Source organism: Vespa velutina, chromosome 17, assembly GCF_912470025.1.
Source record: "Vespa velutina chromosome 17, iVesVel2.1, whole genome shotgun sequence".
Taxonomy (NCBI): domain Eukaryota; kingdom Metazoa; phylum Arthropoda; class Insecta; order Hymenoptera; family Vespidae; genus Vespa; species Vespa velutina.
In genome coordinates, this window is record NC_062204.1 from 1,066,716 (window position 1) to 1,086,715 (window position 20,000).

Below are 20,000 nucleotides of genomic sequence, written 5' to 3' on the forward strand. Positions count from 1 at the left end.
AGAGAGAGCGAGAGAGAGAGAGTAAAAAAAAGAAAGAGATTTTCCACTTAAACGATAAAAGTTATTTTTCCAAAGACAAACTCGTGATGTCTCTTGGGTGGACGTAGTTTTGATGTCTCTTCGTCAATCTCTAAGAACGTTTCTTTACGTTTTCCTTCTAAAAAACGAATGAAATTGTTCAGACGTTAGACCGACAACGTCGGACTTAGTTTTCTCCTGTCACACGTTTACTGTAGTAATCGTTTTGCCACGAGTGTTTCACGAGAAAGAAGAAAGGTCACAGTGAGTTGACCTATTTATTTTCTCGAATGCCGTTCCGTGTAAAAAAAGAAAGAAGGAAAAAAAAAACAAAAACAGAAACAAAAAAAAAAAAAAGAGGGAAACAAGAAAAAAAGAAACACAAAAAAAAATTAGAACAACGATTTCTTTTCGCCTTTCTCGTTACTTTCTTATCTGACAAGATCCTTTCACGTTGACGTTCGTTGAAGAGTATATCCGAGGTGTATCGTTAAAAGGAAAGATAGTTTTTGTTTACGATTAAAATTGTGAGCTCTCCTCCTTTCTTTTTCTTTCTTTCGTTTCTTTTTTTCTTTTTTTTTTTTTTTTGCTCCTTTTTTCTTATATTTCTTTCTTTTTTTCTTTTTCTTATTTCTTAAGTTCAAATCGATAAAGATAGTTCTTTATGTTATAATATATATTATATAACCTAATATATATATATATATATATATATATATATGTATATATATATATATATTATAGTTTGGTATTTTGCCATAAAAAGGAAAATGGTATACATAAATATATATATATATATATACACATATATATATATAAACGAATTGTATATTGTTTTTTGTATTATTAAATATATCATGTTATAATACTGATATATCATACAGCGGTATAATATTTCGGATATACTGCATAACGTATTATGGTTTGAATATATTGTGACATACTTTGGATATATATATATAAATTTTATTAATATTTGTTGAATTATTCATAGAAAACAAGATATATAATATAATTGATATATTATACTATACTATAAATATCATATATATATATATTATATATATATATATTATGTATATATATATAATAATTCATTAAATCATTTCATTTTATTGAAAATCTTCATAAAATATTTTTAAACGAAAATAAAGGAAACGTTTTAAGCTCAAAACATCAATTTTCCAAATCTATCCGTATAACTATTTCGTTTTTCAAAGGGAGTCAAAGCGTTTCCTTAAAATCGCTAGGACGAGTAACGTATCCTCGGAAATACGACGTTCATCCAGAGTATCAAGAAAAAGAGAGAAAGAGAGGAGAGAGAGAGAGAGGAGAAAAAAGGAGAGAAAGAGAAGAGAGACACTTTGAAGGGAGCTGCTCGTAAGTCTTTCCTTTCACCATTATCGTGGTAGACATCAAAGGATTTGGCCGAGTACGACCACGTCGTCCTTTCTGCCGTGCAATCGAGAAACTGGAAAAGGGAGAAAAAAAGAGAGAGAGAGAAAAGAGAGAGAGAGAGAGAGGAGAGAGAGAGAGAGAGAACGAAAAAGAGAGAAAGAGAGAGAGACGGAAAGAGAGAGAGAGAGAGAGAGAATTCTTAATAGGAAGAAGAGGAATAGAAGGAGCATGCTCGTGCCATTTTGGAAAGTTAAAGAGAACGAAGTCGTGGATGGCTCTTGGCGAATTTACCTAAGTTCGCCGTCGACGATTTTGCTTGTTTCTTCTATCTCTACGTTTCTCTCTCTCTCTTTCTCACGCTCTACTTCTTTCTCTCCTTCTCTTTAATTCTCCTTTTCTCTCCTCTCTCTCTCTCTCTCTCTCTCTCACTTTACTTCTTCCTCTCTTTCTCTTTAATCCTTCTCTCTCTTTTCTCTTTCATTCCACTTCTTTCTCACTCTCACTCTCTCTCCTCTCCTCTCTCTCTCTGCCACTCTATTTTTCTCTCTCTCTACCTCTTTTTCTTCCTCTATCTCCTTCTCCTCTTCTTCCTCTTCTTCCTCTTCTTCTTCTTCTTCTTCTTCTTCTTCTTCTTCTTCCTCCTCATCTCTTCCTTCCTCTTACTACTTGGTCGCACGAATTATTTCGAGCTTCTATATCCAAGGGTAGAGAAAGTAATTCTGTCTTCAAAGGATCAAACGAAAAGGAGGCTGTTGGCCCCAGTCGACGAGAGGATTCAGTGGGGTATAACCGGGGAAAAGATGCTTTTAGTTTATTACCTCGAGAAAAGTTACATTCACGCCTCTCAGACGCTCGACTGTCATTATTTTCCTCCTCCCGCTCCACCTCTCTCCACCATCAGCCACCTCCTCCTATGTTTGTCTTCTTCTTCTTCTCCTCCTCCTCCTCCTCTTCCGCTTCGTATCTTCCCTTTGTCCTTTTCGTTTCCTTTTTCTTTTGTTTGTTTCCATCTTTTCTGCTGTTTTTTTCGTCTCTCATCCGTCTTTTTCCTTCTCCTCCGTGAACTCCTCCATTTTCGGCTGCATCTTGAACATTCTCGCTCCCTTCTCGTTTCCTCCAGAAATTATATTTCCTATCTAGTAAGCTAACACACAACGCACAAATAGAGTTGACACGTTGGATATTACGAAGCGATAAATGAAGACCTTTTATCAAAGAAAAAAATATTTCGGAGTGTTTGTGTGTATGTGCGTTTATATAAAAGTATAATAAATATTATATTAGAGAGAAGGTAACATTTAATTCTTTCTTTCTCTTTTTTTTTTCTTCTGTTCTTTTTTTGTTTTCTTTTTTTTTTTTTTTCTTCATCGAACGAAAATATCATATCATAATATATCGGATATATACGTGATATATACGTGTAGTTTCATATATTGTCAATACTATGAATAAATATGTATTTATTAATATCTTTTGAAATTATTCGTAAATGATATGATATTATTACAAATGAGTTAATTTTATTTAGTGAGCTATCATGTTAATAGACTTGATTTTATGTAGCGATAAAGGAAAATCTTCTATCAAAGAAAGAAAAAAAAATATATATATAATATATGTTTGTGTATGCGCGTATATAAAATGTATTTCATAGAGAAAATTAAGATATAATCCTTTCTTTTCTTTTCTTTTCTATTTCTTTTTTTATTTTTTTTTTATCCAACAAAAAAATGAATTTCAAACATATCTTATTATAATATTATATATCAAACATGTTATATTTAATATATCAGATATATGAATTTTTAATTATCCATAAAAGACAAGATATATTATATATATATATATATATATATATATATTATAATTCGATATTACTATTAATAATTGTCTTATATGTAAAAATAATGCCAATAGAATTAACAAATTGATCTTACAAAGCGACAAGTGAAGCTCTTATATCAAAGAAAAAGAAAAAAAATATATATGCACACGTGTGTGCGTGTGCGGATGCATTTATGCGTATGTATATAAAAATATTTCTACAGAGAGGTAAAATTTAATATTCCCTTTCTTTATTCTTTCTGTTCTGTTCGTTTCCTTTCTTTTTTCTATTTCGTCGAAACAACAAATGCATTGTTATCTACCACCTATCTCCTCCCTACCCCTTGAATACGGTTAACATTAGAAAAATGAATTTGGACGATATTGTTTCTATTTTTTCGTAAGATTTTTTATAGTATCTCTATTTTTATTATTTTTCTTATTATTTCTTTTCTTTTTTTGTTTTTTTTTTTTGTTTTTTTCTTGGTTCTTGTTTCGCATTTGCGAATAACCCACACGAAAATATACGGTAATATGCGTGTTCTACGTCTCTAAGGATATACATACAATACATACATGATGCGTACATACGTACGTACGTACGTACGTACGTACATGAAAGTACGTGAGTGACTACTATACCGTACATGCAAACTCGTATTTCCTGTTGCGGTGAACGTTCAAAGTCTCTCGGGTTTCTCGTACCAACCCAACCGCACGATTTCAAACGTTATGAACTCTGTTTTGTTCTGCGGTAATATCGCTCCGCCATCCTCGAATTCGAAGGTCTTACGAGGTACAGTTTTGCCGGAAACGAGGACGTTCGGTAATATTCCTCGATACATCGTGTTAGTTGTACGAATAAAACCTCAACAATGTATTTCAAACGAATAATAGATCTGTTTTCAACGAAGTGAAATTAGAGAAAAGAAAAAAAAAATATATATATATATATATTAGGTGGACCGGAAAGTAATATCGCTTTCTTAAATTAAATTCAAATAAATAAATTTTTAACAATTTTTAACAATTTTAATAATCAAATATTGATATGCGCAGAAACGACATTACTTTCCGGTCCACCTAATATATATATATATATTATATTGACATTAGTCCGTTAAATCTTTCAAAAAAAAATTCAATATTAATGCGAGAAATATTAAATATATTGATATCTTATGATTAATCTTCGATTGGTATTAGAATATTAGAATTGGAAAGAGATATGTTTTCTTTTTCTTTTTATTATTTTTTTTTGTTTTTTATTATTTTAATCTTAAATCTTTTCCTCTTTCTTTTCTTTTTTTTGTTTCTTTTTTTATTCGGATTAAATATAATTTCCGAAGAATAATTATATTGGAATAATTTCCGATCGGACAAATTGTAATATTGGAAAGTTTGTTTTAGGTTTACTTTGAATTTGTTTTTTCTTTCCTTTTCTTTTCTTTTTTTTTTTTATTTTTAAATTAGATATAATATGAGAGATAATATATCGGATTAGAACAATTTTATATTTGGTAAGAGATATTTTTATCTCAAATTTTTTTCATGTCTCTACATTAAATATAAATTGAAAAGATACTGATATTATCGGATTAATTTTGGATGTAGAAAAATTGTAGAAATTAGAGAGAAATATCTTTTTTTTTTTTTTTTTTTTCATATTTGAGTCAGACAAATATTAAAATCGATAAGAGGTATATTATGGTAAAAAAAATTTTTATAAACTAAATACAATTTAATAATATTAAAATTAGAATAACTTTGAATTAGAAAAAATTAGAAGATTACAGAAAGAAATTAATTCGATTGAAATTTTTCTTTCTAAAGATAGTAATTTTATATTGAAATCGTTAAAATATAACACGTATAGACAATGAACAAATGATAGGATTTTTATATGATAGTAAGGTTAGGTGATGGGTGGAGAATAGGAAGAGATACTCTTCGTATCTGAAATTATGCAAAAAAGAGGAAAAGATAGTAAAATCTTTTCTACTTTTCATTTCTTGCACTCTCTATCTATCTATCTATCCATCTATCCATCTATCCATCTATCTATCTATCTATCTCTTTCTTTCTTTCTTTTTCACTATGTTGTTATCATAGGACTTTTGAGTTCAGAAGTTTGTCGGCGACCGTGCCACATCTCATCCTCCTTAGGATCAAATTGAAAGCGTCGGCAACGATAATCTCCTTTTTTTCCCGATCCTCTCTCCCTCTCCCACTATAGTGCCATCCCTCTTACGTGCGACGCTCTTGTCCAGATTCGAGGAAAACGCGAATGGAATATGAAATCGTTTCACGTAAACTGCAAAACGTTAAGTTTTCACAACTTTTCCCTTTGTTGATCTTTCTTCGTCGCTCGTGTCGCACGATAAAATGATTATGAAAGAAAAATTTAATAGAATAAATGTTTGGACCATTTTGAAATGTTTGAAATGTTGGAAATGTTTGAATTGTTTTTCTGCCACAGTTTTTTTTTTACCCTTTTTTATCCCTATCCCCATTTTTTTTTTCATTTGCTTTTTTCCCTTTTTCTTCTCTCTCTCTCTCTCTCTCTCTCTCTTTTTTTTTCTTTCTTTTAATCAACTTTTTCTTCTTTCATTATCTTTATTATTTTTATCGATCATTATCAATAACGCTTGTTAATTGTTAGTCACCGATCTATTTCGTTATTCAAAAATAATCATTGCAAATGTCTTTTTTTCTAATTTTTAATCATCACAGTTTAGAATCATAGTTGATTTCTTTTTAAAATGTTTAATTAAGATTGAATAGATGAAAGGAATCGATTTATTAATTTTATTAATAGTTTATTTATAATTAATTTAATACTGGACTGTGTCAGTAATTAAGTGTTGTTATTTATTTAACTTCATTGTTACTAAATAATAGTAAATTTTTTTTATTTCTTTTTTTTTTTTTTTTAATTTTTGCATTGATCAAATCCTTTAATCCTTCATTTTTTAGAATCATTTATGGAAAAGAAATACGAAGAAGTCTTTAATTTTAATAATACTATATTTATAATATTGTTATCATTTCCATCAAATCATTTGCAAATTTTCTTTTCTATTTTGTATGTAAATTAGGAAAGAAAAAAAAAAAGAAAAATGATGGAGATTTATTTTCATTATTTTTCGTTACGAGAAAATACAAAGTGTCTTTCTAATGTTTTTCTTTTTTTTTTTTTTTTTTTTCTATTTATTTTTCGTAATATAATAGTTTAATATAGCTTGTTTATTACACGATAATTTAAAGTTCTACATCGACGAGCCATTAAGTACAGGCTAAAGGGAAATTGGCGATTCGATCGAACGTGACGTTGTTATCGAGGTTCTAAAAAGAAAGAAAAGAAGAAAAAAGGAAGAAAAAAAAAAAAAAATAAATATCCAAGAAAAAGTTGATTTTTTTCTTTTTCTTTTCCTTTTTTTTTTTAAGTTCGTTAAAAGGATTTCAAATTATTTCGTTCATTTTGTAATAGATCCTCGTTGAAGTCATTAATTTTCCTTTGATTTTTGCAAAACGTTATATAATTTTTTTTTTGTTTTTTTTTTTTGTTTTTTTTTTATAAATATTTATCCAAATTGAAATTGTATCGAACTTAACGCGTAAAAAAAATTTTCAAATTATTCTCTTGGCCGATTTTTTTCAAAACGAATTCGAAATTAATCGAGTTATTATTTGTAGATTCACGTAGAAATAATTGATCTTTCTTTATCCTTTCATCGAATTGTATTATTTCTTTTATGTCTCGATAGTAACGCATAAAATTAAATAATCAATTTTCCTTTATTTTCAAGTGTAATTATATTCTATGTACATACATTTGCAAATTTCCTTTTTAAGTTTTTATGTAAATTAGAAGAAAAAAAAAAAAATGATAAAAATTTATTTTCATTGTTTCTCGTTATGAGAAAATACGAAGTAATTTTCTAATTGTTTTTTTTTTTTTTTATTTTTTTTTTTTTTCATTTTTATATATATATATATATATTTTTTTTTTATTTATTTATATGCATATATTTTTTTTTTTTTATTAAATTGATTTTGGTTTTTGTTTTTTTTTCTTTTTCTTTTTTTTTTATGTATACATTTGAAATCATACGTTTGACAATGTTTTTATAAATTCTAACGATAGAAATCGTTCAATATGAATTCACAGAAATATGATCTATGGATCATAGAAAGTACCTTTCTATCTTTTTTTTTCTTTTTATTTATTTTTATATATTTTTATTTATCTATATATATATATATATATATTTTTTTTTTATTTATATGTATATTTTTTTTTTCTTCTACATTTAAATCCATATTAAAATCGATCTCTGTCGAATAAAATATTTATCAAACATTGAGTTCGTTATCTCGAGTATACATATATATATTAGAAAAAATGTTGATTCAGTGTCGAACGAACGGATGGAACAAATACGATAATGATTGAATATCAACTTTTGTTATATATTAAAGCTCTTTAATTTAATATACCCTAATGCCTATGATAAACTCTCGATACGAAGTTCGAGTTAATAGCGTGAGCAAGAAGATAATAATTTCTTATATGAACTCTTCAAAGTGTATAGAAGACTAGAACAAGAAAACAAGTTAACAAGTGTAACAATATGAAAATGTACTTGTTAGTGTGTACTCGCTTCGAGTACTTTACTGATTTTCTTCATAGCTAACTATACAGAGTTACCATGCCATAACAAGCGCGTGCGCTTATAATCTTGAAAGCAATATTCGTAAGGCGATAGAAAGAGGAGACAGAGACGAAAAGAGAGAGAAAGAGAGAGAGAGAGAGAGAGAGGGAGAGGGAGAGAAGGGGGTGGTAGAGAGAGAGGAAGAAACAGAGTTTTAGATCGCGTTTGTAGTACATTCAATGCACAAAGCCATAATTTCGAATTTTTCGAAGCTTTCATCTCGAAGAATGAAAAGAAATGATGTTATAAAAATGGCTCTTTTAAACAACAACGAAAAAATAATATAAAAAGGAAATGAATAAATAAATAAATCAATAAATAAAAAGGAAAAGCATAGCGATGAAGGACGATAAGATGCAATTTCTTGATCTTTATATTTATATTTTTTTTTTTCCTTTTTCCTTTTTTCTTTTTGTCTATTTTCCTTTTTTGAGATTATGTCGATTCAAAAAACAGATTCCAATCTTTTTCTATCGTTGAAAAAAAATATTTCTACGTATTTTTCCTTTTCTCTTTATTCTTTCTCTCTCTCTCTCTCTCTCTCTCTCTCTCTCTCTCTCTTTTTCTTTTCTTTTTTTTTGCCTGAGACGATATTGTTATTATTCTAATCATTATGAAAATTAAGATTTTATTTTATTATTAAAATAAATTTTACTGTTAATCGAATGAGAGTTTACGAGAAGGTTGTAGAATAATATTTTGAGTTTACTACACATATATACTATATGTATATAAACATATATAGTCTATATAATACATAAAATATATATAGAATATAAAATAGAATATATATATACATATATGTGTATATATATATATATATATATATATATATATATATATGTACATAATCGAATATTATTTAAGAATTTAAATAAAGTAGAAATAATTATTATCATTATTATCAATAAATAAATAATTTAAGATATGTCATATATTATAATATATATAAATAAATTTTTATAATTATTCTTATAATAATTAAGAATGTGATTGATTAGTTATCTTATAAATTATAATTGATAAATAGTTAATATTTATGTAAAAATAAAAATTTTAAGATATTTAATTATTTTATTATCTTGTTTAATTAATATTAAAAGGAATTTACAAGTAAGAAAAGTTATTTAAATAGAAAATATTTCTTAAATTAAAAAAAAAAAAAAAAAAAGAAAAAAAAAATATTTAAGGATAAGAATTTAATAATAACATAAATATAATGTATAAATAGTTAATTAATAGTATATATGATAAATAAAATATATATAGAATATAAAATAGAATATATATACATATATATATATATATTTTCAGCTTTAGATAATATTTTTCTTTTCTTTCCTTTTCTTTTCCTCTTTTTTATTATCTGTAACCATCGAAAGTATTTACTTATTGTTTAACAAGATTTTTGTTATTTTTGTTATTGTTATTATTAGTATTATTATTAAAATATATATATATATATATATATATATATGTGTGTGTATATATGTATGGTATGTATCTTAGGAAAAGTAACGATATAAGAATTATCCTTTTGTATTCTTTTTGGATTAGGTGAGAAAGCTCGCATATTGTTCGTGCTTGATAGAAAATAGAGTATCCCTTGGAGATTGCATTCTTTCTCTCGATGTACATCTCGTTTTTCTCGAAAGAATAATCGCAGGAAGATACATCGTTGCTATCGAGAATTTTGAAAGGGAGTGTAAAGGATTTAGAAAAAGGAAAGAAAGAAAAGAGAGACAGACAGACAGAAAGAGAGAGAGAGAGAGAGAGAGAGAGAGAGAGAGAGAGGGAGAGAGAGAGAGAGAGAGAGTGAGAGAATGAAAAGATAACGTACCATCCTATGAACTCTAACGTTTTCCAGTTTTTTTTCTTTTCTTTCTCTCTTTCTCTCTTTTTCTTTTGCTTTGTATCTTTATCTCTCCAATGAAAAACATAAATCACGATGAAAATTGAATTTCTGGATATTTCTTTCACGATAAACAATCCTAAGATAACACCCGGAGAAGTGGTTCCATATTTTAAGGAAGCTTTGAACCTTGGAACCAACCGAAACCCACTCACCACCCACACTCCCCCTTTTCACGATTGTAATACAGTCAAGAATAATACACTCTCAAATATACATTCGCATTTGATAATGTATTTTTAATATAGATAGATATTATAAATATATTTTTCGATAAATTATTATGGATATAATAATAACGATAGATAATATTTTTCTTTTTCTTTTTTCTTTCTACGTTCTACCATCGAAAATATTTACTTATTGTTTGACAACATTATTATTGTTATTATTATTATTATTATTATTATTATTATTATTATTATTATTATTATTATTATTATTATTATTATTATTATTATTATCGTGAAGAAAATAATTAGAGAAATAAATTTTTGATATTAATGATGTCGTTCAATTATACGTTTATTTTCTACGTACATCTGTCATGATGATAATTGATGTCCATTATCAAAAGTTCCGAGATATCACTAGAAGAAATTCTATCATAAAGGAGTAAGTAGAAGTTACGTTAGTATAGTATACACGTTCGTTCTCTCGACAGTAACCAAGGCTTTCCTTTCTTCGAGTTCATAGTTGACGCTAGGAAGGATAACAATGTAGTGTATCCACGAAGATTGCATTCTCTCTTTTCTCTCTCTCTCTCTCTCTCTCTCTCTCTTTTCTCTCTGTCTGTCTCTTTCTTTCTTTTTCTAGGATTTTCCTTTTACTGTAATATCGATCTCAGTCGAAGATACATATCAAAGATATCACGTAGCTTGGAAAAGAAAAGACCAAAAATAGTGATGGGTTCGAGCGATCGTAATCAATTTCGTAAAAGGAAAAATATAAATTCTCGAATAAACAATTTCAATTGTCTATTTGATATTGTTCGTTTTTTTTTCTTTTTTTCTTTTTCTTTTTTTTTTCCAAAGAAAAATTTGTCCCGCTTATTAATTTATATGATACAAACCAAAAATTTCATCGAAGTTACTAATAAATATTGTTTTTTTGTTTTTGACTTTTTTTTTTTTTTTTTTTCTTTTTTTTTTATGTATAACGTTTGAAATCATACGTTTGACAATGTTTTTATAAATTATCGTACGATAGAAATCATTGAATATGGATGCACGATAAAGTATTGTTTTTAATTATGATTGTTTGTTTTATTATAGGAATTAATATTATAGGATTATTGTTCGTATTATAAGAATGTTTCTTAAATGTAACATATAAATTATTGAAATGATATTTTATAATCTTTATAGATACAATGTTTTGTTCGATTGAAAATTTGATTAGACGAATTGTATGGAAAGTTTAGAAAAGAAAATTTTCGTTCTGAAAATTTAGAACGTTTCGAAAGATTTTCGATCATTGATGAAGAAAGAAATTAAAATTAAAATAATGATCGAAAATTTTATACATGAAATATTAGATATATAAAAATTACTATATTTACGAGTATTTTAATAAAATTATATTAAATAATCAAAACGAACTCTACTCTATTAATTCAATATCCATCTATTAATATAAATATTAATCTATGATTATTAATCTTCGGATATGGAATAATATAATTGATTTTATGGTAGAAAAATAAAATGAAAAAATATATATATATAAGTATGAAAATATATGAATGAGAGATCAATGAAATTTAATAAATGTAATCAAAATAGATCGATATTACTAAATATAATAATAATTAATTTCAAATCCAATCAAGACTTAGAAATATCAAACTATTGAGAATAACTAATGCACCATACAATTTTGATAGTAAATTTATCAAAAATTACCGTATAACACGTGCATTTAATAAATTTGAGTTATTAATATTAATTGAATTACGAAATTTTTTTATGAATGAAATATATATATATATATCAGAAAAAAATCATATATATAAAAGTATATGAATGAAAGACCTTGACAAAATTGATAAATGTAGTCAGAATAGATCAGTACTTCTAAATATTATTATTAATATGGATACTTTCTAAATCTAATCAAGACTAGACTTAAATATTTTTAATTATTACCACAAAATTTCACTTTGAATATAATGTAATATATATTTCCTTTCCAAAAAAGAAATACATATATATATATATATATATATACATGTGTGTGTGTGTGTGTGTGTATGTATTTATTTATTTATTTGTTTATTTTCAAAAAAGAAATCTATTTAAAGATAATAAATTTAACGATAACCACCATAAGAGATATCTTTCAAGATACGTTCAAACCCATCGCTAGAATCTAAGGAATAACATTGTTATCCTTTGGCAAACTCCGTGGATCTTTCTCACGATTATCCAACAAAAAGATTCAAAAAAGATGGTTAGGTGCAACCATCGCCATCGTCGTCGTCTTCGTCGTCGTCGTTCGAATGGTTTTGTTGGTAAACTCGATATCCTACGATTCGGAAGATGAATTACATCGAAATCGTTTCGAATGATAGGAGCTTTTCGATCGGTACGAAATCGAGCATCGAACTTTCGAACGTCGATTTTCTTGACGATTATTTTCTTTGAACGCATGCGCATACGTACACGTAAACACACACATACACGTGCACATCCAGCATCACCTTTAGTAACCTCCGTTAAGGAAACGGGAAGAAGAGAGAGAGGGAGTGAGAGGGAGAGAAAGAGGAAGAGAGAGATAGAGATAGAGAGAGAGAGAGAGAGAGAGAGAGAGAGAGAGAGAGAGTGAGAGGGAGAGAGAGAGAAACACCTTTGGAAAAGTGGAAGAAGGAAGCTCCGTTGGTTTTCGTACTGGTGGGTCTTGCAAGATTGATTGCATCGAATCTCGCGTGTACGGTCGACGGAAGAATCCTTAAGATCTCCTGTACCACTTTAGGGAATACAACGCTTGTGCCTTGCAAACCTGCTTTGAAAGATTTTTCTATTCTTTTTCTATGAAGTTCGGACCGATTTTTACTAACGTTTTCTTTAGTTATTTCTATTTTTTTTTTTTTCTTTTTTGTCCAAGTAACGCGACTCTCTTTCTTTCTTTTTTTTTTTCTCTTTTCTTATATCCGTCGGTTATACCTCCTTCTTGTCTACTTTGGAGATTTTCAAAGGATCATGAAAATCCTGACATTTTGTCTTTTTTCTTTTCTTCTTTTTTTTTCTTTTTTCTTTTTTCGAAATGGATATCTTCATAATGTAAAGGTTCTTGTTTCTTCATATATGTAACGATTGATACAAGTTATGTGTTAAAATAATATATTCCGCGAAAAATTTGTACTTCGTTACGACAACGAATCAATTAAATACAAAGCGCTTGTTAAAATTATTTATTTATTTATTTATCTTCTTCTTTTTTTTTTATCTCCATACTCTTGACCTTCTCTCGAATTAAATGGAGATATATTTATGGATATTTATAATTTTTTTCGTAACATATTTATAAAGGTCGGTTGGAATTAAAATCATATATAGTAAAAAAAAAAAACAAAAAAAAATAAATAAATAAATAAATAAAAAAATAAAAAAATACTCAACTACTATGCATCGTTTACGAGATAATCGGCATTTTAATTGGTTGAATGAAAGATTCATACTTCATTGCGATATATATATATATATATATATATATTTCGTCCTATAAAAATAAATTATTTACAAATTTAACAAATCGTGTATTTTAAAAAGTTGATAAAAAGAGCGATCCTGTTTTACTGTTCCTTTAAAAGTATTATGTAGTCTGATTATTTTTGAAATTGTACGAAAAACTTTTCGATTGTATGCCTTTAATTAATACGCTTTTTCTTTGTTCATTTTTTAAATTAATATTTAAACTAATATTTTTACTATTTATTAATTTTCTTTTTTATTAATATTTTTAATTTATTTAATTAATATTTAAGTTATTATTTTTAATTGAATATTTATATTAATTTCCAATTAGTACATTTTTTTTTCTTTTTTTTTCTTTTTTTTCCATTAGTATACTTTTAATTTGTACGCGCTTAAAAATACTCCGATTATCTTGTAAACAATTTTTATTAGATATCATTTTTATTATAAACGATCCCTATTATATAATTATGGAAGAAAAAAGAAATAAAAAAAAAATTATAGATATCCGTCTAAAAAAAAAAAAAAAAAAAATGAAAGGAAGCAAAAAAAAAACTATGTTGATCTTCGTAACTCGTAAGGGTCACGAGTAAAAAAAAAAAAAAAAGAAAAAAAAATGAAAAAAAAATTGCATCTAGTAGCTATCTAAAATTCGTAAAAATTTCTCTTTTATTAAATTATTATGTAATTTGAATCAATCGTGCAACATTCGCTCGACTTTTTTTGCTGACACATTTTATATCACATTTCCTGTATAAAATGTAACAACGACCATTACGAATATTGGGTGGAAGAATTTTTTTTATTTTTGATTTTATGCTGTGATTAAATAACGTGGGATTATTATTGATTCTTCTTCTTTTTTTTTTTTCTTTCTTTTTTTTTTTTTTTTTACGATTGATACCTATATAGAAATTAATAACATACGTGTTACATGATTGATTTTCAATATTTTATTTAATAATTCGATTAACGAAATATGATTAATATTGAGACACCCTATACAAATTAAATTATAAAATATTTATATTAATAATATGCTTATGATTCTTATTGAGACACTTTATATAAATTAAATTATAGAATATTTATATTCGTAATATGCTTACGTCGAGATGTATACCAAGTTGTGGAAATGTTTGTATTTTAGGATCGTTATCTGGTACATATCGGAAAAATTCATGTTCGTCCTTGTACCATTTGACAGAATAAAGACCAGCACCACCCAAAAGTCGCCATTCGCATCTTAATTCGATTGTGGCACCTTCCTCGGCTTCTCTTGGCATTTTTATTTCGACTTTGATGTCGCCACCTGAAACAGAAATATTCGTTATTTATTGATTTAATTAAAATATTGATCATAATATATTATTACGTTAATGTATTATTACGTTATAAATATATTATTACGTTAATAAAATAATAAAAATACGTTAATAAAATTAATAAAATATATTATTACGTTAATGTTATTAGAAAAATATTCGACAAAATTACAACGTTAGAAAATAATCTATCTTCTTCATTCAATTTCATGAAAATTAGTATTAAAAATTAATACGATCGTATTAAATTGTATATATATATATATATATATATATATTGTGTTAAAAATTTTAATTTGAAAAATTTAATGGAACAAAAGTAAGAGTCTAAAGAAGGAGTTTAAAAAAACTTCATGAAAATTTTATCAACCAATACAATAAATTTAAAAATTAAAAGGACGAAAATTTGAGTTGGAAAAAATTTATGATGAGAATCATTATGAGAAAATTTATAATGAGAATCATATTAATCGACGAATCAATATGAGAAATTAATACATTTAAAAATGTGAGTTTAAAAGAATCGATAAAATCAATGAACAATCAATGAGTTGTATGAAATGCAAAAGGAAAAAATTAAAAATCAATACGACAAAAAAATAAATCAAAAAAATCACGACGACGGTGTTAAATCAACAAAACCAAATTGAAAATTTCATCGATGAATTGTACGAAATGCCAGAAAAAGAAAGAAAAAAAAAAAAAAAAAAAAAAAAAAAAGAAAAAAAGAAAAAAAAAAGAATTAAAATTCAATAAGAGAAAAATTTTAATTTGAACGATCGATGAAAATGAAAATGAAAATGGAAAAAAAAAAAAAGAAAGAAAAAAAAAAGAAAAAGAAAAAAAGAACGAATTTTGCGAATATAAACATAATTCGATAGATTAGAAATTATGTAAGTAAAAGAAAAAAAAGAAAAAAAGAAAGAAAAAAAAAAAAAGACAGAGAAATGAAAAAAAAAAAAAAGAAGAAGAAGAAGAAGAAGAGAAAAAAAACTGATAACGTTTAAAGTATAAACGTTTCATTGTTTATTTCTTCCATTAGAAATGTTTTTATCTCAGTAGAGAGATAAAAAGTATACTTGGTCATGTTTTTCTAATGTTTATTCGCCAAGCATTAAACTACTCTGCCATAAAAGATGACTTTAACTTATACGAAAATTATAATAAATTTTTCAACGAGGACCGTGATTTTTCCTAGCATAGACCGAAGTAGAGACATCTCTATTTCTCTCTCTCTCTCTCTCTCTTTCGCGCGCGCGACACTTTAATCTCCGAGGACTATGCAGTTCCCTCCCTCTCTCCCTCCTTCTCTCCCTCCGTTCCTCCTTCCCAACCTCCCGTAATACGAGCAGCCCCTCTTCGCTTATAATTTCGGGCGAGCGTGCAAACACAGGCCTGACTTACGCAACTTAATCTCGACTCTGTAATTTCAGCTAGGAAAGCATACGTACAAACGTACAAACGTACAAACGTACAAACGTACAAACGTATGCATGTACATGTGTACATGTGTATGTACATATGTTCGTTCGTTCATTCATTCGTTCATTCGTTCGTTCGTTCGTTCGTTCGTTCGTGCTCATCATCCTTGCCACTTGCCATTCCAATTTTGTTAATTCGTATCCACCAAATTAGAACGTTATTATACGAAACGCTATCGTCGTTCTTATTTTATCTGAATTATGAAAGCTCCCGTTGCTACCTAATTCATTTACTTCCTCCACTTCTTTTTTTTTCTTCTTCTTCTCCTTTTTTTTTTTTTATTTTAAATTTTCGAATATAATAATAAATAATATATTTACATAAATTAATAAAGGAAAGAGAGTAAGAGTGGATGTATGTGAGTATACGTGTTTGACTATTAACGTGCGTGCGTTAATAATCAAATAATTTTTAACAATGATCAAAAGATATAAGTACAATTAAGAGGGGAAAAAAAAAAAAAGAAAAAAGAAAGAAATAACAATAAGAATAACAATATTTGTCAATATTTGTTCATTATCTTTTTTATTTATATCTTTCCTTTTTCTTTTCCTTTTCCTTTCTTTCTTTTCTTTTTTTTTTTTTTTTTATTATCATCAACAGAACTTTTTTAACAGACTTTTATGTCAACGAATCAAGCGTTAGGAATATTCATTGATAAATTTCTTACATTAAACGGGATTGAGAAAGTCTTTTTGTTTTTCAAAATTGTAATATAATAATATTTTTTTTTTTTTTTTTTTTTTTTTTCTTTTTTTTTTTTTTCAAAAGTTAAGATCAATGCTAACGATGTGGATATATGGAAGTGGTGGTGCTAATTTGGAGAATGTCGGAACTAACTGAGAAACCATTCGCAGTTGCCCTCGCAATTGCTCTTACAGCTTCTACGGATGAGGAAATTGTAGAGGTGCTGACATTAAGTACACACACTCGTACTTGCTTGACCGTGTCGCCGAAGGTCCATCGAGTAGGTATATAGTAGGCAAACTAGCACAGTTGGATTAGCTCTTTGGCTTAGGATCATCCAAATTACAAACGTTTGATGTCTCATTCATAGGCATACTCCTGAGTTCATGTATATCGATTAAATCATTTGTTGAAGTGTAGTAAGCGAACTACGTCGTGATCATTTGTTAAATGTGATGATAAGGAATAAAACGAAACGAAATACAAAAAAAAAAAAAAAAGAAAGGATGAAAGATAAAGAATAAATCGTCCGCTGAGTTGTATAGAATTTTTTTTCTTTTTTCTTTTTTCTTTCTTTCTTCTTTTTTTTTTTTTTTTTTTTTTTTTTTTTTTTTTGTAAATTAATAAATTTTAAGCGCCATTCTCTTTAAAAATAATCATTGTTGTTGAACGTGAAAATTACATACGTATAATAAAATATTTCATGGATCAATGAATTTCCAATGCGCCTATTAATATATCGTATTGATTAATTAATTTACTTAAGTGGATAGAATTAAAATCGCTATAATATAGATAAAAAGTGTGATATAGAAGTGTGATATAGAAATAAAACAAAAAAAAAAAAAAAAAAAAAAAAAAAAAGAAATAGTTCGTTGAAAAATTAATAACATTTTTTTTTTTTTTTTACGTTTCGGTAAAAAATATTAATAATAGAATAAATTCATTTATCAATGAAAATTAAATTTTATTACGTTTTCTCGGATTAATATGAAAAAATTGTTATCACTATAAACATATAAATGCATTTACGCTTGAATTTATAATAATAATAATAATAATAATAATAATAATAATAATAATAATAATAATAATAATAATAATAATGATAATAATAATAATAGTAATTACATCAAACGAATAGATAGTAGAATAATTCATGCATGAATGAATTAAATTCTCTTTATAGGTTGTAAATATGTTTTGTTATAGTTAATAGAAAAAAAAAAAAAATTGTTATTGTTCTAAACATATAAGAGTTATATGGATATATTATTAACACGTAACATCGTATAAAATGAATAATAGAATAATTCATGGATCAATGAATTAGAATATGCGTATTGTATTGTTATTATAATACATATCATGATTAGTTCAATTATGATACATTGGAATAAACATATATATTTACACGTGATTGTATAATTTTCTTTAATTATAATATTACGTCATTAAACGTATTATTACGTTTACAATTATCTCATTTATTGATCTCTGTTATAATATTGTATTACATTGATAAGAAATTTCCTTTTTCTTTTTTTTTTTTTTTTCATTTATTTATTTATTTATTTATTTATTTATTTAACATTTTAACATAAAAGAGATATCTTCGCGTTTATATTATAAACGATATGTGACAGATTAGATTAAATAAATTTAAATCAAAAATCATTTCAATTGTCCAATGGAAGAACTTCTCTCTCTCTCTCTCTCTCTCTCTTTCTCTCTCTCTTGTACGGGGTAAAAGTCGATATTACGAATTGCCATGACGTTTCGTGAAATTAGCCTAACCGCGACGTCAGGCACAGCTGTTTCCTGTATCACGTTGAACGTTTACGTTTTTCAATCTTCCTATCTCTCTCTCTCTCTCTCTCTCTCTCTCTCTCTCTCTCTCTCTCTCTCTCTCTCTCTCTCTCTTTCTCCCTTTCTCTCTCTTTCTCTCTCTCTTTCTTTCTCTTTTTCTTTTTCTTATCTATCTTGTCTCCTCTTTTCATCGTTTTTCCTTTATCGTCCTTTACTGACATCCTCTATCGAACACACACATACGCATATATACACACGCATATATATATATACACACACTTCAATCGTTTCTCTTCATCCTTGTTGCAATTTCCGTCGTTATGGCGAGCTCATCGTTACTTTGCCAATGCAGCTTGACGTCTCACAACCATGCTTTCTCTATTCACGTCATCGTTTAATTTCTCAAGTACACCTGACGCATCGGGAAACTCCTTTAAAATCCTTGCAAAACTTTCCGCTAAAGTATCGAATCGGTACTTTGCATCTTCGATCGTGTCACGATTATCTTTCGGTCGAAATAGATAAATCGTATATATCATCTATCTATCTATTAATATATCTATCTATCTATCTATCTATCCATCTATATATCTGTTTGATCGATTAAACGGATGAAAAATCGATTAACGATACGTTTTTCGAAACTTTTCATTTATTCGTTGAATATAAAATATCTATGAATATTTTATCTGACAAAAAATGATACGAAATTTATTTCAATTAAAAGTAAAACTATATATACGAATAAAGGAAAATTTGAAAAATATAAATTATTATGAATTAGGATTAGATGACATATAATGTTTTTCGTAATTTTAAAATGATCAAATAAATGATATATATATATAACGTCATATCTAATATATTCGTCTAAATCTAATTTCTTTTTACTTTATACGCTTTAACTTATGTTTATATATTTTTGAAAAAAGAAAAAGAGAGAGAAAAAGTATGTTTGATGTGATGGAATATGTATAATAGTATGATAATATATAGCAATCTTACACATACACACACACACACACACACACACGCAGATACATGTACATATATATATATTTATATGTGTGTGTTCGTATGTGTGATCATATTATATAATTTCTATATTAACCAAATAAAAAATTAGATTATTAAG

The 20,000-nt window shown here is 26.7% G+C and overlaps 1 protein-coding gene across 10 annotated transcripts in view; it reads right to left on the reverse strand.

The window, feature by feature from the left end:
* LOC124955237 overlaps positions 1–20,000 on the reverse strand; it is a 288,586-nt gene that overhangs the window by 81,068 nt on the left and 187,518 nt on the right. For all 10 annotated transcript variants that reach the window (XR_007102812.1, XM_047509386.1, XM_047509384.1 and 7 more), the window contains one exon: positions 14,672–14,874. Coding sequence is in view for 9 of the 10 variants with exons in the window: in XM_047509386.1 (XP_047365342.1) it covers positions 14,672–14,874 (203 nt within the window). In the remaining variant the exon portion in view is untranslated. The remainder of the gene's footprint in view (positions 1–14,671; positions 14,875–20,000) is intronic.